The 27,941-nt window shown below is 41.0% G+C and overlaps 1 protein-coding gene across 1 annotated transcript in view; it reads right to left on the bottom strand.

Moving 5' to 3' along the window:
• Positions 1–237: 237 nt before the first annotated feature.
• Positions 238–27,941, bottom strand: part of CSMD3 (CUB and Sushi multiple domains 3) — a 1,539,978-nt gene continuing 1,512,274 nt past the window's right edge. The window contains exons 70-72 of the mRNA XM_068237930.1: positions 25,172–25,259; positions 4,428–4,560; positions 238–973 (exon numbers count right to left, since the gene is read on the bottom strand). Coding sequence (XP_068094031.1) covers positions 814–973; positions 4,428–4,560; positions 25,172–25,259 — 381 coding nt within the window. The 3' untranslated portion in view covers positions 238–813. The remainder of the gene's footprint in view (positions 974–4,427; positions 4,561–25,171; positions 25,260–27,941) is intronic.

Genomic DNA, 27,941 nt, shown 5'->3' on the forward strand with positions numbered 1-27,941 from the left:
CCCGTACCTTTACTACCACCAAAATTCCCAGAATTTCCAGGACAACTCATCATGAACACAGTGCATGGCAAAAAATTAGTCAATATCTCCTGTTAAACAGGTGAAGACCTACACTGCACCTAGAACTATGTTCATGGAACTGATCCTGCAAATCCTGGCATGTAGACTAGTTGTCAGCCCTGAACATTATGAGGCATTGAAAGATAAGTGAAAGAAACATGTTTTTTTCATTCTCTCTTCATTTCAAAAACAACGCACAATGAAATATGCTATTGGGCCTTTTTTTTTCCTGTTGCCAAAGCACAAAAAAATAGAATACTTAATGCTTGTGATTTATCTTAATGTCTCCAGTAGTTATAGCAATATTCTACCATATATCATGTTTTCTTTTTTTTATATATATTTTTTTCTCTGTTTTATTTTCTTTTTTTATTCCAGACCTTCTAATATAGTTTATAAAGCACAGTAAATACTGATAGTGGATGCTCCTCCAATATATGCAAATAAGTTTTGTGTTTAGATTAATCTCCTTTTTTAAAAAAAGAAAATAAATTGTAATCAAGCACTCATAGAGTGCATTTGTCTCGCTGGAAAAAAGGTCCCATGTCGCACATGAAGTGTGGGGCTGAGCTGTGTCCGGTACTGAGTCATCACCTTCTCCTCTTCCTCGGGAATCCAGGACCCCCAGCATGTTTCTAAAAATGTGCTTTAATAGAAGCGGTGGACCGGAGAGGGCACAGCTGCATGTCTCAATAATTTTTTCCCAGTTTTGGATTTGAATAATTATTTAAAAAAAAGTAGAGTTTTCCAGCATTATACCATTGTGCAAACAGTGTTCAGATTTGGGTCAAATCGTACTGCTTTTCCCTCCACAGTTTTTGCATTGGTGTCATACATTGGATTTTCAAAAGCCGCTTGGCCATTGTTATTTTCATGGACAGAACATCCCGTGTACTGGGTTTTGGGGGCAGTCCTGTGGAAAGAGACAGAAGATGTTGATCTAATAAATAAAAACAATGACAACAAGATGATTCAGAAGATAAAGAATGATTTATTTAAAGGAACCCTGAACTCTGAATAAAAATGAAATTTCTACTTACCTGGGGCATCCTTCTGTCCCCCGTAGCTCGCAAGGTCCCCGGCCATCCTCATGGTCCCGGTAATCCAGCATGCGCAAGCTGCGCGTCATCACGGTGGCCAGTATAAGAGTCCTGCTAATGCATGGTTAAGTTTTAGAGAACCGTGCATGCGCTGGACTCTTACTTACAAAGTCACTGGATTGCTGGAGCTGGGACCAGGACCCCGGAAGGGACCAGGAGGGTGCCGGGGGACCTCGCGGGCTACAGTGGCTGAAGGAAGGTAAGTCCAGATTTCATTTACATGTAGCGCTCAGGGTCCCTTTGAGTTTTCTCAGGCTTTAGATTATAGGAGGACATAACTAAATCTAAAAATCTGCCCCCCCCCCCCACAATTGCAGACAATATTTAATTAATCCAAGCCAGGTCAGTACGATTATTTACGTATGTTTTCCAAATGCAATGACCTTTATTCTTGGTACAGTGTAGAGACTGTAGCATTAAATAACTAGAACAGCATAATTAAAGGACCACTACTGCAAAAAAAAATAATAATATTAAAATGTAAAATACGTGTGTGTACACTTCTCCTATATTAAAATGCACTGTAAATTACTTTTCTCATATGTTGCTGTTGCTTACAGTAGATAGTAAAGATCTGTCAGATCTGACAGGTTTTGAACATGTCCATCTTCTCATGGGATGATTCTTAATATTTTAATTTATTCTTTACAAAAACACTGGAAAGGATCTATACAAAGATGTTGGCCAGCCTCTCCACTCTTGTTTTACTCTTGGCAGTTTGACTGAGCAACTGCCTGAGAATTCTTCATTAGAAGATGGACAAGTCTAAAACCTGTCAGATTTTTACTGCCTGGGAAACATTAACATAAAAAATGTGCATTTTAATCTGGGAGACATATACACTATATGAAAATGTGTACATGTTTTGTGAAAGTGGTCTTTTAAGCTCTTTGAAAACATTTAGTTAATTACTTTAACTTTCAAGGAGTAGAAGTAGATGGGATTAGTATATCTGTTGACATTGTCAAGACCTAAAGTGTTTGTTCAGCTTTGAACTTAGAATGCTATCTTCTGTCAACTATACTTAGAGCACTATGCACTATTCCTGGAGTTCATGTGGGTTCAGGTAATGAAAGCCTGGAGCCACTCACTGCCTGTGGCCCTTCATAAATCTGAATAGAGGGCTATAGCTAGGAGAGGGCATCCAAGGTAGTGGAAAATGAAAGAAAAAACTAAAGATGCTGCTGAGGTCTGTACCTGAGGCTGAAACATTAATAGTACACATGTATGTGACCCGTTTCTAAAGAAGCCAAGTCCTTTTTGTTTTGTATCATTATGCTTATGTGTATTAAGGTGGCCACACACCATACAATTTTTTAAATATCTGTTCAATATAAGAATTGTAATCAATTTTTCTGACTAATTGTAACATTTCAAAAATATGACCAATGTACCATACACCTATGTAAATTTTTTCCCCAATTATGATAAAAATGATTGGAAACTCTGCCAAAATTGCTTGGGTGCGTGTATTAATAAATTGACAAATTAACACACACCACACAATCTTTAGAAAGATTGAAGAAAAATATCTGGAATTCCGGAATTAATAAAAATTGAAGAAAATGGGAAATCCAATCGGATTTTTCAGTCGAATGAAAAAAAAAGCTTTTGATCTTTTTGGGAGATCCAATCGTTTTTATCAAATTGCCGTAAAATTGTATCATTTTATTTATCGTATCGTGTGTGATCACCTTTAGTCTTAGCTAAGAATTTGTTCATTTCTTTCTTTAATGAACACAAACACTGTGGAGAAAAAACTTGGATCGTATGGAAAACCAGAATTTTTTTTTAAAGTGGTCTGAAAGCCAGCATTTCTACTTTGCTCTAAAATACTCCTCACAGCTTGAAAGCTACTATCCTAAAAATGTTTTTTTAGCAGAACCTTGCTGAAATGGTTAAACAAAGCACTTTGTCCTGCTATTCATCTTCAAATCTGCATCCATACTGGAGATAACAGTATCTTTGTTTACATTCCAATGTTGTTACAATGTGTGTAAACACAGTGTAACAAGTGAAAAATAGCTCTCTGTGCTTCAGACACACACACAGTTCAGAATAGCTCATTAGAAGATGTTAATATATAATAAAAAGCAGTTTGAATAAAATGCAATGCCAGCTTTTAGTGCACAATAAACTACACGTTGGAAACTTGTAATTTGTAAACAGACAATATTACTTATGCACAAAAGCAAATATGATAACTGTATGAGTAATACAAAGTAGGAAAACACATTTATATTGAATGTTATGTCGGAGTTTCAGACCACTTTAATGTTGATTGTGTCTCCACAAAAGGTCTTGGCTTTGCCTCTCTACAAAGTAACACTTTTATTAGTGTCTGTCCAGGGGCGTAATTGCAAATCATTAAAGGGCCCCCTAAAAAAACTTTGATGGGGCTTATTTATTAATATTCACAACCCTTCCCTCACCTCCCCGTAGACCCTCATAGCCCAAGGACCCATCTTACAAGGGTAATAAAACAAGAGTGGCCATTATTATCTTAACGGCTATAACATGTGTAGCCACAACTGATCTGAAGTATTGGAGGGATTGAACGTTAGTATTTTCCCCTCCCCTCCCACACACACACCTCAGTAGTTATGCCCCTGTTGCTGTCTCTGTCCCTGCTGCAGAGATTTACCCATGCCCTCTCATGGCCGGATTTATTGCAAGGCCATATAGGCCATGGCCTAGGGCACCACAGAATTAAGGGAGGGTGGGCAGCAGGCTATATTGGGGGAGGGGGAAGGATCACCTGGCCACCTATACTGGAGAAAGGGGGGTCATCAGGCTATCTATACGGAAGAGGGGGAGAGCTTCTTATACTAGAGGGGAGGAGGGTAAGGGGTCATCAGGCTACCCTATACTGGAGAAAAGGAAGGAGAGTTATTAGGCTATCTAAACTGGAGGAGTTGGGGAAAGGGTTATCTATCTATACTTGGGGGAAGAGTCATCTGACTGCTTATACTAGAGGTAAGGATCAACGGGCTACCTACACTGGAGGGAAGGAGAAGAGATCTCTGGCTATCTATACTGGGGGGTGTTATCTGGCCCTGTGCCCTGTCAGTACAGAAAATAAGTAAAGTTCTCCTAGATGGGGAATCAGAAGCAAGCAGAAACCTAGAAAAGGTTCAGAACAAAACACTGACTTTTCATGAGGAGTACAGAAGATGAGGTATACAGTGTCTTTGTCTCTGGTGTCAGTTCTGTGATCTACAATAGACATCTGTATAGAGGCACAATTGGACTGTGTTGGCAGCTTACCTTTGTTTATAGAGATAAAACCCGAACCCTGCAAATATGAGAGCGAAGAAAGGCACGAGGATGGCGATTGCCACAGAGCTGCTGTTTGTTCCCAGCGACTGGTTTGACGCGTTATCCTCCGACATGTTAATGCCTGTCAACAAAGGAGCATAAGGTAAAAATAAGACTTGTCTCCACAACAACATGATTAGCTAGGGGTGTAATTAGCATCTCATCAAACAGGATTTCTCTGTGATCATCGCTTCATTCTGATGTCCTATTTTCTGCCCATCCACAAACAATGCAGAGCCAGGAGGGGAAGAGCAATGGGTAATTGGGTCTCTGTCACATTCCGAGAGTTCAAGCAGTGGATAAATAACCCCCCAGAAATCACTTTTAATGGAAATCTGGCAAGAAAACCCTTAAAAGGAGTTCAGAAGAAAATGCTTAATTGCTTAAAGCGGATCCGAGATGAAAAACTAACTATAACAAGTAACTTGTCTATATATCTTATATAAAGTTTAGACCGTTTACACAGCAACTCTAGCTGCAAACAGCTTCAACAGTTTATGATTATGTATTTCTGTGATACAATGAGAGCGGCCATCTTCTGATTGTCACATTACACACAGGCAAGCTGCTCTGCATCTCCAGCCCTCAGCCTGTGAAAACTTCACTCCCCCTCCTCCTCCCTCCTCCCCTCTGCCTCTGAAATCTCTGGCTAGTAACCTCCTTCTCCGCCTCCTGCCCAGACTGAGCTCCCATACGCCCCTACTACATGGCTCTGAGTGCCTAGGTGCTGGAGGAGCTGTGGGCGAGGCTTGTTTAGTTTATAGGGAATTAGAGTATTAAAACAAAACAAAAAAGTATTTGGCTTGAGGAATGCACTATAAACAATATGAAAGGAACACAATCATGCAATGACTAAAAGTTTATCTCGGGTTGCTGCTTCTATAGGTCCACAATAATTTCTGCATTAACGAACATATACATGTTCCCATATCTATCTTTTACCAGACTCCACCCCATCATCCTTATTGCCACAGCCAGAAATGCCAGTCCCTTCCTGTAGCTCAGGCACCATTGCTGTCTTATCCCTTTCCAGTCTTATGTCGGACTATGTCTGAGTCTGACATTGGCATAATGGCATTTTCCTCTGTAGGACCATTGTTGGACTTAGTCTGACCAGGGATGAGCTGAAATTTAGCATTTTTGTAATAACCACACAAAATTTTAATTCACAATTATTAGAAAAGTTATTTCGTAATTCGTAATTTTGTGACATAATTTTGTGTTACATCCTAATTTTGTGTTTCATTCATAATTCCGTAATTTATCGGAATTACTAAAGGTACGGAAACCGTAATTTCTTTTTTGCACAAAATTACGGGTAATACAAAATCATAATTTCAGGTTTTACACAAAAATTACGGTTAACACAACATTGTAATTTCGTGTTCTACGTGAAAATTCATCCCAAAAATGATTGTAATTATAGAAATGGTTGTAATTATAATAAAATTAATGTATGGTCGTAATTACACAAAATTTGACCTTTTTGTGTGATTACAATTTTTCCATTACGATCATAATTGAGAAAATTCTGCAAAATTTTATGGAATTGTAATTACACATTACAATTATGGCGGAGTCCAACATGCTAAAATTGGCTGCCGTTAAAAGTCTCTGATGCTGGTTATAATCTGGCAGAGCGTCAGCCCCTTTGGACCAAAGCGTCAGACACTTTGATCAACACCAGCCTCATTCATTGCTGCTTTGCGACGTAATATAACTATTATGTGTGCAGATTTGGATTGATCCCTAGGGTGCTATTGCCAGATCTAGTCTGACATTTTGATCTTCTCCAGCACCACGCAGTAATAATGAAATTACGCTGGCACACCTGCAAGGGGTGGAGCTAAAGCTTGCAAGCAGGTGCTGGCCCTGCCACTGATGCCCGGTCGCCTCCTTGCTCTAGTGCAGGGAGGTACAGACCCTCCAGATCCCTGCTGCCACACATCCCAATCTCCCACATCCTTCAGCACACCAGAAAAAATTAAGTGCTGAGAGGGATGTGGGTGATTGGGAAAAAGGATTGATCTGACCATAGCCGGCCTTTGACCTGAGCGACCGGAGCGGTTGCTTAGGGCGCCAGCTTCCTAGGGGGCGCCTATAGCTGGTTGCCTATACTGAGGGCACCTACACCTGATTTTCTATATTGGGGGCACCTATAGCTGGTTACCTTTACTGAAGACACCAATACCTGGCTACCTATACTGGAGGCACCAACGCCTGGCTACCTATGGGGGGGATGGAGACCTTCAACTGACTTCCTATACTGGGGGCACCTATGCTTGGCAACCTATATTGAGGGCACCTACACATAAGTTCCTATACTGGGGGAACCTATACCTGGCTACCTACCTATACTGAGTTTGAGGGCACTTTTTTTGGAGGGTGCACTGTGGCTATAACGCGTGGTACGAATTGTCGGTGCTGTGCTATCATTCTAAATGGGGGGGGGGGCTAACTGTCCCACTGATTGTTTCTATTAATATTCCTGAAAGGTTCTAGCCTTTATTTTTAAGTATTCAGGAATATGCACTCTTTCCATCCATTCGTGGTTATTAATGGTATTTTTTCTATTATACATATGTGACGTGTCACAGAGATCTGAGCATTTGTGTCACAATGTCAAAAAGGTTGGGAACCACTTTCCTAGGAGATATCTCAGGAGAAAAGGTGAATTGCATATGGGCCTGTGTGTGCGTGCGTGTGTGTGTGTGTGTGTGCACACGGGAAGAGGATGAAGGGTGGGCACAAAAATCAGGTTTCGCTCAGGGCGCTGTGAAACCTAAAGCCGGCCCTGGATCTGACTGACCGGTTCCTGGGCCGTTCCCATTTCCCACAACAAAGCTGTTCTGTCTTTTCAGTGGTGCAGGCCCTGCAGGGGGCAGGGCAACATTGACAGATAGGCCTGGCAGTCCCAGCTGTTTCCGGTGTAATGCTCACAAACTCTACAAGGGTATGCCAGGAACTAAGTTAGGGCTTCCAGTAAAGAAGAATAGGTGACTGATTTCAAATGACAGGCAGAGGTGACCACTAGGGATGATCAATGATATACAAATCATTCCAATTTCATGCAGGATTTTGCAAATGATGTATGCAAATTTGTGCAGCTTAAAAATGGACCAAGTGGCCAACTTGGTAGGATTTGATTGGTCCGTTTTCAAGCTGCATACATTTGAAAATATTATGTCCTGTAGAATGACTTGTATCTCATTGACCATCCCTAGTGATCACGTACAGCAAGATGAAAAAAAAAGTTGCAAGTTCTCCCTTTTCAGTGCATAGTACTGACATCATCAGCAAGATGGCAGCATTCATGCTGGAATAAAAAAAGTGAATCAGAAGCAATCTATGGGGTTAAGTAACATAATCACAAATCATGGAGCTTCCAAGGGAAACATTGATTGGGTCCCCTGAATGTTTACATACCTCATCCCCATGGTGACCCCATGGTTGAGGCCATATTTGCTGGAAGTCATATAACTAGTGTGGCTACCATTATCTCTTGACAGTGAACCCGCTACCATGACTTTCCCCACCTTACAAAGACAGCCACAAAAACTTCTGCCATGGGGGTGGGGGCTCTGTACTATACATGGAGGGGATTTTGGGTTTCTCATGGCCTTGGGCACCCCTACAACTGCAAGGCTACTCCCCCAGAGTTATACCCCTGATGAAGGCAGAAAAAAACCTGAGGTTAATATTTCAAAATTCTGATAGAGTCAAATATTTTTAAGTATCTGTTAAAGTGTACCAGAGCTGAATATTTTAAAAGATTTTATACATACCTGGGGCTTCCTCCAGCCCCATCAACACCGATCGCTCCGTCAGTTGGATCCAGTATAGCATAAAAGAAGTGCACTGTTTGCGTATCTCTTCTGCAGCCGCTGGAGAGATACATAGAGGGCGCACTTCTCCTGCGTAGCTGGCCGCGTCTGACGTCAGCGACGGGTCCTGGTACCGGAGCTGTGGGCAGCAGAGGAGGGCAGCGTGGGAGTGATCGGAGCGGATGGGGCTGGAGGAAGCCCCAGGTATGTTAAAAAAATCTTTTTAAATATTCAGTTCTGAGTCCCTTTAAGTACCACTTCCTAGCAGAGGAGGTTAAAATAAGTCTGTGCAACCCCCTCCCCCCCTCCCCCTAGGGAATTCAACACAGGACTAGAGAGTAGATAGGTGTAAAATAAACATTGCAGGAGAAGAGAGTGGCAGCAGTGAGTAAAGTATAGAATCTGTTCCTGATACATGATGAACACAAATTAACTGTTCTAATAAATAGGAGCGATAGACAAATACAATGTGCAGACTTAGTGTACAATAGAACTGTTTACATCAAAGCTACAATGGATGAAAATGGATAAATAGTGTATTTTTTTCAAATTTTTCCCCTTAATATCCCTTTAAAATGCATAGAAAATAAGGTCATTAAAAAAAATCACACATAAAAAGCCTAATTTGTTCTGAAAAAACAATATATAGATTATTTAGGTGCACTAAGTAGTCATAAAGTTATTGCCAAAGTAATCAGAGCAGTGCTGAAATGTGAAAATGACCTCAGTAGCAAAGTGTTAATTGAAACATACCTGTATCCATGTGCATTAAGTAAGAACCAAAAAGCAATACCAGTATATACAGCAAGAGAGATTGCGAGAGAGAGAGAGAAAAACATGCCTGCTTGTGCGGCTCCGCACTGTGACAGAAGTAAGCAGCGTTTGTCCCAGGGGAAGAAGAGGTTGCAGCAATTTATAGTTTAATAATTTCTCTTTCTAATGAAATGACAATTTGGGTAGTTTATTTGCCGACCTGCTCACTGGGGAACGCAATGTCTCCATTGTGGTAGTGAATAATTAGATTGTAAATATGAAGCTTCTGTTTATAGTAAATCCATAAAAAACAAACAAACAGGTGTTTTTTCTTCCCCCGTTCCTGCGGCCAGATTTGCTTCCAGTGAAATGGACGACGCGTCATGAATCATTTATAATATGAGGTCAGGCAGTAAAATGCTCCATGTATATTGCCGAGAAGACATCCTAATCTATCAAATGTATGCTTCTTTCAGAACTGTATTTGGCTATAAGGGGTAACTCCACTAAGTCAGGGATGGATTTCTGGGAAGGCCACGAAGGCCCTCGCATTGGGTGCAGCAGCCTAAGGGGGCACCTGGACATGAAATAGGGGTTGCTACATATGGAAGAGGAGGCTGCAAATGGGAGGCAACATATGAAAATGGAAGCTGATGCCTCAGGGAGCTGTACATGAAAGAGAAGAGATGCAGTACATAGAAGTTATACATCAAAGAGAGGTGGCTGTACATGGAATCGGAGGGGGGCTGCTGTACATGAATGATATGTAAGGAAGAGGGGGCTGCACATGGAATAGGAGGGGCGCTGCTTCACATGGAAGGGGAACCCCAACACACTTAACCTAGGGGTGTAAAAGTAAAAATCCTGCCTTGCTTTAAGTCCTAAAATGTATATAATATTCAACAGACTTTTTGTCAGCTAAGCATTCCCAGAATGATCCTCTCTCTGCTTTATTGGTTCACTAGTCTGCACAAAGCAGAAGGTAAAATGTATTGCTCATCTACAGCTTCACTAGGATTACTGCATTGACAGATTCCTTGCACAGAGAGGAAAGATGTATGCACCTCCCCTCTTTACATTCCCATAAAAGGCCCATTTGGCTGTAAAAACAAAGCTCTGCCTCCAGCCACGATAAGCTCTGCCCCTTTCCATGGAAAGCCCTGCCCACACCCGCAGGAAGTTCCTCCCCATCTGGAGTAAAGAAGTGCCATACAGGAATCCTAGTGTAACCATCTCCACAGCTGTGTGGGAGCAGGTAAGATATTGTCTCTCTGACAGCAGTGACCTCTCCCTCTCCCAGCATGCACAATGACCTCTCCCTGTCGAGATTTCCATATGGCGGAATATCGTTTTTCCAATAAACTGAACTGTGTATGATCAGATACACATAGACCTAATAATTTCTTTTCCTTAGGTTACAGAAGACAAAGACTTCTTAATGTAGGGTGATTATAGGTTAACATATACATTGATCATTGAGAAAGGCAGAGCATATTTTAATATGGCGATGTAATATTGCCATGCAAGGCTGACTTGTATGTGTCTCTAAAGGAAGGTCAGATGTTGAACAACAGGCAGTCAGCTGATGTGCTATTTGCAATGGGTAATCCCATTCACCTTACTGGGAACAATGATATCAGACCATTCTTTGTTTTAGGTCAAAACACTTGACAAGATAGCAAACAAGAGGAGTCTGAGTGACAATAGTGTGTTTAAAAATGGACTAATATCTGTATACAATGGCTCAAACCTGGCTACATTGAATGTGAAACCAAAACCCATGCAAAGGTTTCTATGCAATATTTGTGTTTCCAAAGTCCAGACACAAACACAAGGCTTAGGAAATACCTTTATTTTTCTTATAGCTGGGCAAACCAGTAACAATATGAAAATGTTATTGAAAATGTATACGTGTTAATATAAAGATTCCCTGAATGAATATATCCAGAATGGTATAGAAATGTTATATGGTTACCAGTGTTGTATATTAAACAATAATGTTAGAGATATAAAACCATGCTAACAAAAACAATGTTTTATATAAGGAGGTCCATGGTGGTTTTCAATATGCCACTATGATTTTGGATAAAATCCAATCTATCTTAAATATGGTAGAAAAGGTCACTGTATCCTGAATAATAACCAGTGATCCCATCCAGATCAGCTATCCATAAGATATGAAATGTTTATAACATTGATTTATTCACTGTTGGGGTATAATAAAACATGATTTTTGTCTTTAGTTTGCCAAATATCCCAGTAAGTCTGTGATTAGTTAGCCAACAGCACCTACAAAGGGTGAAAGCCAGTATTACACTTGGGTTAAAGATTAGTCACAGAAAGCTCCCATTGGTCACTCCCACTGCCCAGTGATAGGCTAGAAGATTTAATCTCCTGGGCAGGACCATAGGTAGTGAGGGGAATAAGATGAGAGGGGTCATTCAATGAAGGGGAATCAGACCATCAAGAGATCTGAGCAGACCAGGACATAGAGGATTCATGCCATCTGAACACAGCCACGCCTAAGAGGAACACGCCCAGAGGCCATCTTGGTGACTATATTTGAAACCAGTTCTGATTTTTCTTTTTAAGCATATGGCTTATCACAGCACAAATATCTGAACGTTTGATTTATTGACCATTGTCTTTCTTAAGTTTATAGTCATTTATAGCCAAAGGGAGTGCGTTCTTCCAGTGCACAGGAATTACTCATTCCGCATATTTGATAAAACCCATTCAGTGGGTATATTTTTCTTTAGATTGACACAATCAATCGTTCAAGAATCGCTGACTGTGAAATCCATAACTTATTTTTCTTTTTGGATAAAAGCTAGACCTTTCAAGCTACCTCCTCTAGATATTTTGATACTTTGCCGCAGCATGTGCAAGCCACACCTAGCCAAATTTAGGACGACTCAATAGATATTTTATTCCAAAATTATATGTATTTTACCCGCCTGCTCTGTGTAGTAACACAGGCCAGCGGAGGTTAAAGTGTAGACAGAGGGAAAATTCCTGTCATTTATAGTTGATTGCATAGCGATTGTGGGGCAACGCCCAGTCGTCAGATCCACTGAGTCATCCTAAATTTGTTATATTGAATGGTATAGCTGACATCAGCCAGTTTATTTTGGATAGCGCATTTTTGATTTTGGACTGCGCAATTTTGATTTTTGATAGCCACCATTTTGTTTTTGATAGCCACCATTTTGTTTTTGATAGCCACCATTTTGTTTTTGATAGCAGCCATTTTGATTTTGATAACAGCCATTTTGTTGTCGTTCAATTCATCCATTTTGTCTCCAGAGACCCTGTGGTAAATTGAGTAACAGGGCCGACGGCCATATTTGATGAGTCATATCTCTGCACTGTATTTGAGTTGACTGCTAATTGGTTTAAGCCTTTTGTATTGGTGAATAAGTATAATAACATTTTGATGTTTTACTGAAATTATTATCCAGCTCATTGCTTATTATAAGAATGACCTTATGAGTTTTGTTTTATATCAAAAGTGCAATATTATATTGTTTTGATATTGTAATATTTATTCGATATTAAATTGATATTTTTATAAATTGGTCCACATTTATTTGCATGTTTAAACCAGTACTGTAAAACCTCGGAAAACAAGCTCACACAGTTAGGCGTATGTTTGTATTTTAGCTCCTCCTATTTTCCCAGGAGCATTACATTTACATTTTTGATTTTATATTTATTTTTAAACAAGTTATACAAACATTGACAAAACGCCCGACATAAAATTGGAGGCCCCAGCGAGATCCGTTTACTTTCCATTACTGGTTTAAACAGTGTAAAAACGTTTTATTGAGCTGGTTTTATTGCATTGGCTATTGAATCATGAGTGCTACAGGTAGTGATTCAGAACTGCATTTGGAACAGACGTTCCGAAAAATTGTGGAATTTATATTTATACAACTGAAATATAATGAGGAAGTAGATGAATGGATAAGCGGAATGAGGAAAAGTATAAAACAGGAAGCTGATCATATATTTCAATCTAAGGGTCTGGTGGATCATTATCTTTCATGTATGACCACAATAACCTCGGATTCCGAACTGAAGAAGAGGTTGTTAGGCGCCCTACCCTCTGTTCTATATGGGTTATTAGAGGTAGATATCCTTGCACAGTCTAGAAAAAAAGAGATTGTACAGTTGAGATCCCAATTGCAAGGAACAGAGGGAGACGTCCAATCATTGAACTCCCAGTTACGGGATGTGGAATCAGATCTTCAAATTATAAGGGCTGATAGAGACCAATTAATGATTGATATTTCAGACAGGGAGGTAGCGATCAAAAGTCTGGAAAGAGACGCCGAACGGAATCGTGAAGCGCATCGCAGACTTAAACAGGATTTTGAAGAACTACAACAGCAGTACTTCAAAATCCAACAGGCAGGTAGACTCGATAGATCATCCAGCCCTTGCCCGCCAATACTCACTCCATATGACCTAAAATGGCAAGGCATGTTGGATCGTATGGAGACGGTATGTAAGACTATGAATACCATAATCGATGACAGTACAAGGGTCCCTAAAGATCAACATTTGGATTCCTCTCCAGAGAGAGATATGCAAATGAGGGCCCCTAGGCATGATGATTCCCATAAAGGTCACGACTCCCTTGCTGATATTGATTCAGATGAATTGGAGGCTGAGGAGAGAAAGCGAGAATCCAGCCCTATCCCAAGAAGGGGGAAAGGTACGTATAGGGGGGAGTCAAATAGGGGAAATAATCAGTACCCCCAAGAAAAACAGAGCTCGGCCAGCATCATAAAATTCTTAAACACCGCTGTGCCAAAGTTCACTAAAAAGGGTTCAGCGCAAATAGCATCCCACATGGAGTTGTATGAATCCACTATGGACTCTTTAAATCTGTCTGAAGCAGACAAAATCAGATTTCTCCCATGGGTTTTTGATGACAGATACCGCCACCATTTCACCTCATTTAAGGAGCGAGGTATCATTAGATGGCAAGCAGTTTCACACGAAGTGAAGCTGGAGTTTGGGCCGTATCGCACTATCTCAGAAGCAAAACGAGATGTGTATCGACTTACTTGTCGACCCGATCAGAGCCCCCGAGAATTCCTTTCTGTGCTAAAAAACTCTTACAGTTTGGCATATCGGAATCCTAACTGGGAGTCTCTTGATTTTAAACAGGCATATTATGATGCATTGCCTACCCAAATAAAGTTAAGCATGGCCAATGAGTTAGACTTCGGAAACTCCCTAGAGAAAATGGTTACCTCAGCGACACTGCTGTTCAACATCAGTGGGAGTTCCAACGTAAGTGGGAGGAACAACAGAAAGTACCCAGAGCACAGAGTAGAAGAAACCAAAGTGAAAGCGGACTTAAACCTTGAATCCCAACAAAAGAAAATACCTCCTGCAAAAGTACCTATCCAGCAGGGCCAAAGACAGCAACAAAACCCTAATCAAAACAGACCACAAAATCCTAAAGGGTCAGATAGGGATAGCTCAGGTTCTGAGAACCAGGTCTACCGTCCTCGGTTCAATCGCAGGTATCAAGGATACCAGGGTTACCAAGGAAACCGGGGTGGCCAGGGGTACAGAGGTTACCAGGGATATAGAGAACCCCAGGGGTACAGACGACCCCAAAGATATAGACAATGGGATAACCGACCCAGGCAGCAGTGGGAAAGGAGACAGCACCCACCTAATTCACCTAGGGGTAGATCACCACCTAACTCACCTAGGAGTGGATCACCCGCAGGGAACAGATATGATCCCAGGAACCAGAACCCTCGCCGACCTAATAGGTTTGATCAGCTTGTTGATCAAGTGAACAAACTAAGTGACATGATGGGTAAGTTGGCTCAGGGATCTGCAGGAAGACAGCATGAGGATTTTTTAGCTGGGGAGGCAGGGCCCAGCTCTGCCAATTAAAGGAAACCGAGACAAATCACTGCACGGAGATGGATATGGCAGTACTCAATACGGTTAATAAAAATGATGTACAATGTACCGACCTACCCCAGGTCGAGGAAGGGAAGTCTAATGTGCTTGATATTTCACCACAAATATGTGATATTGTGTCATTTGAGCCAGAGCATGGAGTACCCTCTGTTCAGATTGTCCCAGTGGTAGAATCCATGGGAACCCAAATGCCTTGCAGGCGGAATCAGGAGGAACAAGTTCCTAATACCCTGACGCTGCAGAGAGATCATTCCCTGAAGCAACAAATGGAAAAACATTCCAATTTTCTTTGCAATCTTGAACAGGTAGATGGCCGGTATTTTATCGATACCCATCTACAAGATGGATGTATCGGACCGATCCCAGGTTTACTGGATACCGGTTCCCAGGTTACTATTCTGTCTTTTAACTATTACCAGCAGATCTTGGATTCATCACAAAGGAAGCCAAGATTAAAAGCCTTTGACGGTGCGCTGATAAGCGTTGGTGGTAATAGTTTACAAGTAAAAGGCACATCCTGGCTGACATATAAGATCGGTAAAAAGATCATTAAACATCCAACTTTGATTGTTGATCTTCCATATGATAGATTGATCATTGGAATCGATTTGCTCAAACGACTAAATTCCATAATTGACTTCATAAATGAAGCAATATGGACTCAAGTCAATACTCCAATTGATTTTGAGCGCTCCAGCAATGCACAATTGCAACGCAGCTGCCATATGATTGAGGAAAGGCCTAACTCTGTTGAAATCCATTTCCGGAACAGTCAGATACCAGAAGTCACGATCCTGAAAAACGGTAAACCCGAGGAAAATGCTAACACTGCTTTTCACATCATAAATATCCGAAAGGATAAGATTGAAAAGATAGTCCTTGAAGAGGATGTGTTAACTATTTCCTTTAAAGGGGGAAACCAGGAAGTGGCAGGCATAACCAAGCATACACAGGCATTGGTTGAAATCGAGAAAATCAATGATAATGTGCTGGTTCCCGTGCAGGTAAATAATATTGCTCGGGTAAAATATGCCAAGTTGGATCTCAAATCCGAGGCCAGCTACATAAGCCTAGGACTGCTGAAGCAGGTAACAGACCCTCAGGTGATCAAATTTATTTCCACACAGGAATGGATCCATGATCTGGATAACGATAACCAGAGTCATAATGTGATTGCAAAATGCATCTTATCTGTGTCTCTGGGAAACAAATCTACAAAACATGTCTTCAGTGTGTTAAAGGAACCACAGTACCAAATGTACTTAGGAAACAACATTATTCACCGATTTGCCATACAGGTTGATCTGGTTAATAATGTTCTGTGGTCCAAATTATCCGGAAACCCAGAGGAATTCCAGGATAGAGAACAAGCCTTGAGATGGGGACAGCGAATACCATATGCAGTGGATATCACTGTCGCTGAAAAAGTAAAAATCCCTGAAGGTTGCAAATCATTTCTTTTACCCATTCGAGTAAAGAAGGGTCAAAAGATGAGAGATGCAGATGCCTTGATTTGTTTATCCAATCGGATGCAACAATTGGGGTTGAAGGTAAAACCAATTCCCCTAATAAATATTCATCAGGAACCATTATATATGGTCATGCAAAACATGAGCCCTCATAGTATCACGTTACAGGAGGATACAATGATTGGCTTAGCCATTGACTCAGAATATTACACTTTTGGATTCCAAAATGAAGTCATTGGAATAATACCTGATGAATATTTGACAGAAGAACAAATAGTGGACCAACAATATTTCTCAACACCTGAAGGATTGTTCAGCATATACTCTGTTTATCCTTTCAGTCCTGAGGAAGGTACATGTCATGTCGAGGAAACATCATTGATTTTCAACCATGAGATCAATGAAAGTGAGTATCAATCACTCCAGCAGGGTAAGGATCAAGCATGTTACACCCCAAATGACTTAACTAATAGGCTTGAAGAAGCTTATGAGGTAGGTCAACCTGAGATTTTCCCAGAATTTCAGGAACGGGTAGAAGAACAACTCTCTATAGCTGATGGATGTTCTAATGAATCAGAACGACAGCAGCTAAGGCAACTATTCTGGGATTTCCAGGAGATATTTGCCAAGGACTCTTATGACTGTGGGGAAACTAACCTACATGTTACAAGAATCCTGACTGATCCAGATGCACCCCCTGTGTTTATCAAACAATATCGACTTCCGCTAGCAGCCTACGAGTCATTATCGGAAATTGTTAAGAACCTGGAAAAGAAAGGTATTATCCGCCCAGTACACAGTTCCTTCAATCATCCAGTACTCGGAGTTCTCAAACCGAATGGTCAGTTCCGTCTATGCTCAGACTTGAGACAGTTAAACAAACGTGTCTACATGTCGGGTTGGCCTGTACCATACATTGACCAATGCTTGGCGCAAATCCAAGGGTCTAAAATATTCACAGCACTTGACTGCGCACAAGGATATTGGACGATTAAAGTGGATGAAAGGGATCAATACAAACTAGCCTTCACATTCGGTAATAGACAATTTGCGTGGACCCGTACGCCTTTCGGATACATCAACGCAGGCCACGAATTTGCTGTGTTCATGCACAAAGCAATGCCTGATGCAGCTGAACGAGGTACCCTAACTTATGTCGATGATATCCTTATCAAAAGTACAATCTTTGAGGAACATATTTCAGAGTTGAGATATGTATTGAATCAACTAAGAGAAGCAGGTGTTAAACTTTCCCTACAGAAAGCTCAATGGTGCCGATCTAAGGTAAATTTCCTAGGACATGAAATTACTGCCGAAGGAATTAATCCACAGAAAAAGAAAGTGGAAGCAATCAAAAATACGAGGTCCCCTACAAATCTCAAGGAACTGAGATCATTCCTGGGGATGATGAATTATTCTCGCAAGTTCATAGATAACTATGCTGAGATTACAAAGCCGCTATTGCAGCTGCTAAAGAAAGGAGTACAATGGGAATGGGATGAGTGCCATGAACAAGCTGTATCTGAGCTTAAAACAAAACTCATACAGGCCCCATGCCTTGCTTATCCTGAAGGTGGTAAACCCTTCTATGTTGAAACAGGTTTTACCGACAAGAGTGTAAGTGCAGTTCTTTTCCAAAAGCAAGAAAGACTGAATAAAATAATTGCTTATGCCAGTAAATCACTATCACCAGTTGAAATCAAATTTAATAATTGCGAGAAGGCATTATTAGCAACTGTGTGGGCTTTGCAATATTTCAGAAGTTTTATTCAAGGGGAAAAGATCATTGTAGAAACTGCACACCAATCACTACAATATTTACAAAGTGATCAAATAAAAGAAGGGAACCTGTCAAACAGCAGGATAACTGCATGGACAATGTCCCTAATGGGATGGCCACTGGAAATCAAATATAAACAGGATACTAAAAATCCAGTTGCTCAAGGATTAGCTGAACTCCATGATTGCACTCATGTGGAACATAAAGATGAGCCACCAGAAAACGATTTTCTGGAAGAGCAATCTCTATCTCCATATAAATCCTATGAAGAGGAGTACTGCAAATCACTACCATGTGCATATGTTGATGGCTGTTCTTTTCACACAGAAGGAGATGAAAAGATGCTGGTTGCAGGTATCGGTATCGTATGGAATAACATATTTCCAGAGATATCTGCGGGATACAAAATTGGTCCCAAAAGTAGCCAGGTCGCAGAACTTGCTGCCGTGTATAAAGCTATACAAATGGCTATCGAACATGACCTTAAGGAATTTGTTTTGATAACAGATTCTGAGTATGTTCGGAACAGTTTTGTGGAATATTTTCCCAGTTGGAAAAGGACTAGCATGACAAGGAGTAACAAAAAGCCAGTCAAACATGGTAAATTGTTTTGTAAAATTGATGAACTGGTTAATACCCACGACCTTACCATTTATTGGAAAAAGGTAAGGGGTCATTCGAAACACCCTGGAGCCGATAAAGATGGGAACGATCTAGCAGATTCCCTCGCTAAGAAAGCAGCCATTGATGGTGAAATCTTCGATATCAATGACCTCATGGGAACTATCGAAGTAAATGTCACCACTAGGGGGCAGGCCCAAAAGGAGTCTCAACCCAGTGTAGCAATGTGGAGTCAAGATTCTCCTAATGAGGATCTCATTGCGAGCCAAAAGGGGGATCCCGTTATTGGTTTGTTTTATAAACATATTGGAAGTCCACATGATTATCCCATCACCGTGGAAGACTGCAGTGACAACGAAGAATTACGTATTCTGATGAAAGGTGTGTCACAATTTTCATTACAGGATGGATTGCTGATACGAACCTCGAAAAATGGTATTACACAGTGGGTAGTACCCGCAGCATATCGGGGTTTGATGTTGCAACATGCTCATGATGCCCCGACAGCTGGTCATCGAGGAGAGAAAATAACGTATGAGTTATTAAGAGACTACGCTTACTGGCCACACATGTTACAGGATGTCAGGACATATTGTCAAGGGTGCTTGGTATGCCCTCAATTCCAGCCACAAGGTCCCACTCACAGGGCACCGCTGATGAAAAGAGGCATAGCTATGCCATGGTCAGACATCCAGATCGATTTTATTGGTCCAGTAACAACGTCCTCAAAAGGAAACCGGTATATGTTAACCGTAACATGCCTGTTCACTAAATGGGTAGAATGTCTACCAAGTAAAACATGCAGTTCCAGTGTGTGCGCATCACTGCTCATTAACCACATATTTTCCCGATTTGGTCTTCCACAGCGCATCGAATCCGATCGCGGAAGTCACTTCACCAGTGAAGTAATGACCAAAATGTGGGAAATCCTAGGGGTAAAACGGAAGCTACACATAGCTTACCGACCAGCCTCTAGTGGTGGAGTGGAGCGTTACAATCAATCCATTGTAAATATCCTGAAAAAATTTGTTAGCGAATCAGGTAAAGACTGGGATGTCAAGCTGCCACTAGTTCTTATGGCTATTAGAGCTACTCCAAGCGCAGCAACCAAACTTTCTCCATTTGAGATGCTCACAGGTAGAAAGATGGTGTTACCCCAGCATTTGCTTTACAAAACCACAGATCATAACTTGATGAATGCAACTACTGCGCATCAATACGTGGAGAACTTACGAAAGCACCTCCAGCATGCCTTTGCATTTGCTCAAAGAAACATCGGAAAAGCCGCAGTCAGTACGAAAACGTACTATGACCTCAAAACTACACAAAAGGAGTACCAGGTTGACGATAAAGTGTACCTGTATAATTTTGCCAGAGACCAGGTAAAGGAAAAGAAGTTCCTCCCTTCATGGAAAGGTCCATATCCAATCACTGATAAATTGTCTCCTGTGGTTTATAAGGTTAAAATCCCTAAGGGGGATGACTTTGTTGAAAGATGGGTACATATTAATCAACTGCGTATATGTCACCCTAGTTCACAATTGCGGAGAATTGAGCAATCTTGAAATGTGTCCTAACAAATTATTTTTCTCCTGACAGGTATACCTAATGATATATTTAATCTTCACTAGACACAAAGATTCCAATCCGGCGCAAAGATGCCCCACCTGACGATTGCCATCCTTTACGCAGTCCTTATCTTGGGGAAGAGTGCCGAGCCACGAGTGATGCCAGATCCAGCATCCGTGATGTTACCGGATACAGCGGAGTTCATCATGACCAGATAGATGTTCCTATCCTAGAGGGTCCAGATGAGCCTAAACCCGCGATGTGTCGTTAAATGACGAGCTGATGTATCCGAGATCCATTTGATGGAGATGCAAGTCTGATACCTGTTCCACACCAGATACTCACAGGAGTGAGTTATTCAAATCTTGAAGCAGATCCGGAAAATCCTTTTATTTGAACCAAAGGCCAAAGCAGTTCATCGCTGTTACAGTTGCTGTTTGCTACCTTTGCAGCAAGAGGAAACCTGTTTGTTTACATCCGGAGTATCATTTGCCAAGTTTATTTTTCTTGAAGCGTGAAACATGAACTTCAATGTGATGAAGACGATGTTTTAAAGTCCATTTCCCTTTCATACTTGGATTACAAATACAAAACATAAAGCTTCGTTCGCAACGCGTTCCCACAGGAATGAAGAAAACGTAAAACGTTTAATAATCCTTGTTGTTCTTTTGAAATGGTCACACCCTGGAACATTCCAAAAGAAAAGGGGGATGTGTCGAGATTTCCATATGGCGGAATATCGTTTTTCCAATAAACTGAACTGTGTATGATCAGATACACATAGACCTAATAATTTCTTTTCCTTAGGTTACAGAAGACAAAGACTTCTTAATGTAGGGTGATTATAGGTTAACATATACATTGATCATTGAGAAAGGCAGAGCATATTTTAATATGGCGATGTAATATTGCCATGCAAGGCTGACTTGTATGTGTCTCTAAAGGAAGGTCAGATGTTGAACAACAGGCAGTCAGCTGATGTGCTATTTGCAATGGGTAATCCCATTCACCTTACTGGGAACAATGATATCAGACCATTCTTTGTTTTAGGTCAAAACACTTGACAAGATAGCAAACAAGAGGAGTCTGAGTGACAATAGTGTGTTTAAAAATGGACTAATATCTGTATACAATGGCTCAAACCTGGCTACATTGAATGTGAAACCAAAACCCATGCAAAGGTTTCTATGCAATATTTGTGTTTCCAAAGTCCAGACACAAACACAAGGCTTAGGAAATACCTTTATTTTTCTTATAGCTGGGCAAACCAGTAACAATATGAAAATGTTATTGAAAATGTATACGTGTTAATATAAAGATTCCCTGAATGAATATATCCAGAATGGTATAGAAATGTTATATGGTTACCAGTGTTGTATATTAAACAATAATGTTAGAGATATAAAACCATGCTAACAAAAACAATGTTTTATATAAGGAGGTCCATGGTGGTTTTCAATATGCCACTATGATTTTGGATAAAATCCAATCTATCTTAAATATGGTAGAAAAGGTCACTGTATCCTGAATAATAACCAGTGATCCCATCCAGATCAGCTATCCATAAGATATGAAATGTTTATAACATTGATTTATTCACTGTTGGGGTATAATAAAACATGATTTTTGTCTTTAGTTTGCCAAATATCCCAGTAAGTCTGTGATTAGTTAGCCAACAGCACCTACAAAGGGTGAAAGCCAGTATTACACTTGGGTTAAAGATTAGTCACAGAAAGCTCCCATTGGTCACTCCCACTGCCCAGTGATAGGCTAGAAGATTTAATCTCCTGGGCAGGACCATAGGTAGTGAGGGGAATAAGATGAGAGGGGTCATTCAATGAAGGGGAATCAGACCATCAAGAGATCTGAGCAGACCAGGACATAGAGGATTCATGCCATCTGAACACAGCCACGCCTAAGAGGAACACGCCCAGAGGCCATCTTGGTGACTATATTTGAAACCAGTTCTGATTTTTCTTTTTAAGCATATGGCTTATCACAGCACAAATATCTGAACGTTTGATTTATTGACCATTGTCTTTCTTAAGTTTATAGTCATTTATAGCCAAAGGGAGTGCGTTCTTCCAGTGCACAGGAATTACTCATTCCGCATATTTGATAAAACCCATTCAGTGGGTATATTTTTCTTTAGATTGACACAATCAATCGTTCAAGAATCGCTGACTGTGAAATCCATAACTTATTTTTCTTTTTGGATAAAAGCTAGACCTTTCAAGCTACCTCCTCTAGATATTTTGATACTTTGCCGCAGCATGTGCAAGCCACACCTAGCCAAATTTAGGACGACTCAATAGATATTTTATTCCAAAATTATATGTATTTTACCCGCCTGCTCTGTGTAGTAACACAGGCCAGCGGAGGTTAAAGTGTAGACAGAGGGAAAATTCCTGTCATTTATAGTTGATTGCATAGCGATTGTGGGGCAACGCCCAGTCGTCAGATCCACTGAGTCATCCTAAATTTGTTATATTGAATGGTATAGCTGACATCAGCCAGTTTATTTTGGATAGCGCATTTTTGATTTTGGACTGCGCAATTTTGATTTTTGATAGCCACCATTTTGTTTTTGATAGCCACCATTTTGTTTTTGATAGCCACCATTTTGTTTTTGATAGCAGCCATTTTGATTTTGATAACAGCCATTTTGTTGTCGTTCAATTCATCCATTTTGTCTCCAGAGACCCTGTGGTAAATTGAGTAACAGGGCCGACGGCCATATTTGATGAGTCATATCTCTGCACTGTATTTGAGTTGACTGCTAATTGGTTTAAGCCTTTTGTATTGGTGAATAAGTATAATAACATTTTGATGTTTTACTGAAATTATTATCCAGCTCATTGCTTATTATAAGAATGACCTTATGAGTTTTGTTTTATATCAAAAGTGCAATATTATATTGTTTTGATATTGTAATATTTATTCGATATTAAATTGATATTTTTATAAATTGGTCCACATTTATTTGCATGTTTAAACCAGTACTGTAAAACCTCGGAAAACAAGCTCACACAGTTAGGCGTATGTTTGTATTTTAGCTCCTCCTATTTTCCCAGGAGCATTACATTTACATTTTTGATTTTATATTTATTTTTAAACAAGTTATACAAACATTGACAAAACGCCCGACATCCCTCAATCTTGCACCCACAGGGACCTCTCCCTCCACCTAGGATCCATACTGACCTCTTCCTCCCCAGCATTAGCACTGCAGTGATCCTGCCTCCCCCAGCACCCACACTAACCCCTCCCTCCGCAGCACCTACATTGACTTTTCCCTCCCCCAGCAGCACCCTTCCTGTTCCCAGCAGTACCCTTCCTGTCCCCAGCAGTACCCGTCATTTCCCCAGCAGTACCCGTCATGTCCCCAGCAGCACCCATAATGACCTCCTCCAGCACCTAAACTAACCTCTCCTTCCCCCAGCACCCCAATGACTTCCCCTTCCTGCAGTACCCACACTGACCTCTACTTCTCCCAACATCCACCACTTCCCCCCATAGCTGGCACCCAGTACTCACATGACCTCAAGTACCTGCAGCTAGGCCTGACATTGCAGCCAGTACTCACATCTGCACACAGCCTCCATATGGCCCCCACTATCTTCACCAAGCACCCACTTAACCAGTACCCGCACCCAAAGTATATGCATTTAAAACCCATGTGATGGCCAAAGCCCACCCATAGACAGCAACCAACACAGGCATGGTGCCAAGTATTCGCACTCATATCACACCCAGTACCTGCACCCAGCACCCACATGGCATCCAGCACACGCACCCAGATCTCACAGGGCACTAAGTACCTGCAATAAAGCAATCAACAACCGCATGACACTCGATACACACCCATAGCCAGAACCCACATGACACTCTGTACTCACACCCAGAACCCACATGGCACCCAGCATCTGCATTCAGCACCCACATGACGACCAATACCCCTAGCCAGAAACTAGGAGCAGGGGGGGGGGAGGCATTGCGAGGCCCCCCTTTTTAAATTTGAGCACACACCCCCCCACACACTTAAGGACGCTCTTCACAGCCCTGGATTTATATTTCACTACAGTCCATCTTTAAGAGCTCTATGCAAGATAAGCAAAAATGTTATTGACATTCTTACTTTATATACAAGCAACATCTTGATATAAAAGCAAAAAAGAAAACTATTTATGTATTATGTTATTTCCACAAAAGTTCCTTTTTAAGAAATGTCATTGTAACAAGGTAGTCAGTGTTACTTAATTCACTTGTTAATGGCTTTAACGTTCTGGCTCATTGGTCTACTGTTTACAACTACTGTATATGCCTAAAGCTCCTTGTACACTTTGCCAGTTCCATTGTGGTGTAATTATTCTTCATGACGGTGCAGTGCAACCATACAATGAGGCATACAGTACCATTTGTCACTTCCCATGTAAACACGCCTGACTTATACTGTTAATGCACTATATGTAGTACGATACTGCATTAGGACCCACCGCAATGTATCACAATCAATGTGATAGCTCCATAGGACTATCATTGCTTCTGTGTCGGGATGTGACTTTTTTTGTGTAGTGATGCAGAAACAATGGCCAAAGTGTGAAAGGACCCTTAAAGATATGTTGAATTAATTATGCATGCTACGTAGATATACAGTATTCTTCCAGTATATTGTCCATAGAGACCGGAAACTTCAGAACGCATTGTCATTCCAATACTTGCCTATACTTCTCAGTCCAAATTGCCCATAATCTTTTCCATGAATGGAACCTTGGAAAACGTAAGTTGCGCCATCAGGTTCAGCTGACACCTGAAGAAGAAGAAAGAATGGTCTTCACTCTCATGACATACGGACAAAATGAATGGAGCCGTGTAGCAAGGTTGCAGAACACAGGAGCGCGCGCTGTAATTACAGCGCAGGAGATTTGAGCAAAGCCGGCTCCTCCATAGACCATAATAGGAATTACTTCTATAGCGGCGTTCAGTGAGTAACTTTGGAGCCGTCAAAAGACTGAGCTGAAGTTACTTTTAAAACACTATAATTCAGCTGCCAGCAATAGCTGGAAGCTGAATTACATCATTCCCCACTTTCCAGGTCGACCTAGAGGGTAAAAAAATTGTAAAATTTAAAATATGTGCAAACAAAGACAAATAAGAAGTATGTTTTTTCCAGAGTAAAATGAGCCATAAATTACTTTTCTCCTATGCTGCTGTCACTTACAGTAAGTTGTAGAAATCTGACAGAAGCGACAGGTTTTGGACTAGTCTATCTCTGGGGGGGATTCTCAGGCGTACGAGAGGAGTCGGTGCGGGAGACTTGGGCGCAGGATACAGCCGGTATATGGCTGATCCTGCTGCTGCACAAGTTCCGGCCGTGTTAAATACTATTCCCCCTCCAGGCCGCCATGGATGGTGGGGAATGAAATAATTTGGCTTCCAGCAATTGCTGGAGGCCGAATTATTGTGTTCTAAAAGTAACTTCAGCTCCGTCTTCTGACAGCGCCGAAGTTACTCCCTGTGCCTGCTATAGCCGTAATTCCTATTACGGTCTATGGTGGCGCCGGCTGCGCCCAAATCTCCTGTGCTGCACCCAAATATCCTGCGCTGGTTTCAGCATGTTCGATTCTCAGGGATTTATTTATTATCAAAGGCACTTAGGGAATGTCAATTGCTCTGTTCAACTGCCAAAAAAACTGTGCAGCGAGCAGGGAAGCTGGCCAGCATCATTGTTTAAATGCTTTTTAGGGAATATCTTTATAAAGAATAAAAGCCTTGCTGAGAATCCTGTATGAAGAGATGGACTAGTCCGAAACCTGTCGCTTTTGTGTGTCAGATTTGTACTACCTACTGTAAGTGACAGCAACATAGGAGAAAAGTAATGTATGGCTCATTTTACTCTGGAAAAAAACGTACTTCTTATTTGTCTATGTTTGCACATATTTTACATTTTAATTTTTTTTTGCCATGGTGCCCTTTTAACTCCGGGAACTTGTGCAGGAGCAGGATAATCCGTATATCCCAGTTCATATCTATGCCACAGGTGAACTAGTGGTTCAACAAACCTAGCAGTTTGTATTCCTGTGTCCTGCCATCAGTATTGCTGCAAATCGTAGTCACTTGCTGGTTTATGCACAGATCCGTAACACTACGCCTACAAATCATGTTTTATAAACATGGGTGTAACATAAGCCTGGTGAGCACCCCCAGCAAAACTCCACTCACTGGGTCCCCCTGATTACCTCCCAAGAACACAGTGCGTTCAGTGGGAAGGGGGGGGGGGGGATGGAGCAACATGTCCTTACTCCACTCTTCGCTGTATCTTCTTGCAGCTCTTGATGCATATCACATGACATATCACATGACATGCACAGATGGGAACCACTTGGAAATAGACTGTGAAAGTGGCTACAGTGAAGACATGGGGCCTGATTCACAAAGCGGTGCAAACTGTTTGCACGCCAGTGAAAAGCCCTTTATCACGCCTAAACTCAGTTTAGGCGTGATAAGAATAAACTCTCGCAAAATTCCCGCACGCAAAGTGTTGCGTGCGCGGTGCGTGCGATGTGCCCATTAAACCCTATGGGCACTGCTCGCGGAATTGCGTTATTGCGCGGGAATTTGCGCGCGATAAAGACCACAAAGCGGTGCAAACGTTATCAGGCCCAAAGTCTTTCAGGCGTGATAACTGAGTTATCACCGCTTTGTGAATCAGGCCCCATGTTGCTGTGCTAGAACAATAGGCTTGATTCATAGTTACATAGTTACATAGTTATTTTGGTTGAAAAAAGACATACGTCCATCAAGTTCAACCAGAAAACAAACAGAGATTCATCACATTGAAGAACGTGTGGTAAATGTAGAACCGCAATACTTGACTGGCGGGGCCGTTACTACGTTAATTGTCATAGTAGCTGCCCCGCTAGTCAAGTATCACAGTGCTGCACTAGTGCGTGCACTTTACAAGGAGCGCACGCACCTTAAGAGCACACAGTACGCCGCCAGCAGGGCACGTAGCGTGCACGCGTAACATTTAGTATGTTCTCTTCATTGTACTGTATCTTGCTCTGAAAAGCGCAATATACATTGATGAATCAACCTGATAGTATGGTGCGGCTACTGCTCTGCACTAGTGATGTTTACGCGAAATCTCGTGTAAAATACAAATTGTTAATTTAATTGATTTTGTATAATCATTCGCAAATTTGCATGAGATTTTGCATAATTTTTGCATAATTTTGTGCTGACTTAATAGTGAATAGCAAAGCCCTCATACAAGCTATTGTCACCAAAATTGCTATATATATTAAGAAGAATAGTGGGTAGATAGATAGATATATATATATATATATATATATATATATATATATATATATATATATATATATATATATATATATATTAAAAAAGACCTTGTCATTTTTGAAAAATTTGATTTCAATAATGCAAAGAAAAATGGTTTTTAAACTCAGAAAAATACGTTTAAAAACCATTT

This window comes from Hyperolius riggenbachi, chromosome 5 (assembly GCF_040937935.1).
Source record: "Hyperolius riggenbachi isolate aHypRig1 chromosome 5, aHypRig1.pri, whole genome shotgun sequence".
Taxonomy (NCBI): domain Eukaryota; kingdom Metazoa; phylum Chordata; class Amphibia; order Anura; family Hyperoliidae; genus Hyperolius; species Hyperolius riggenbachi.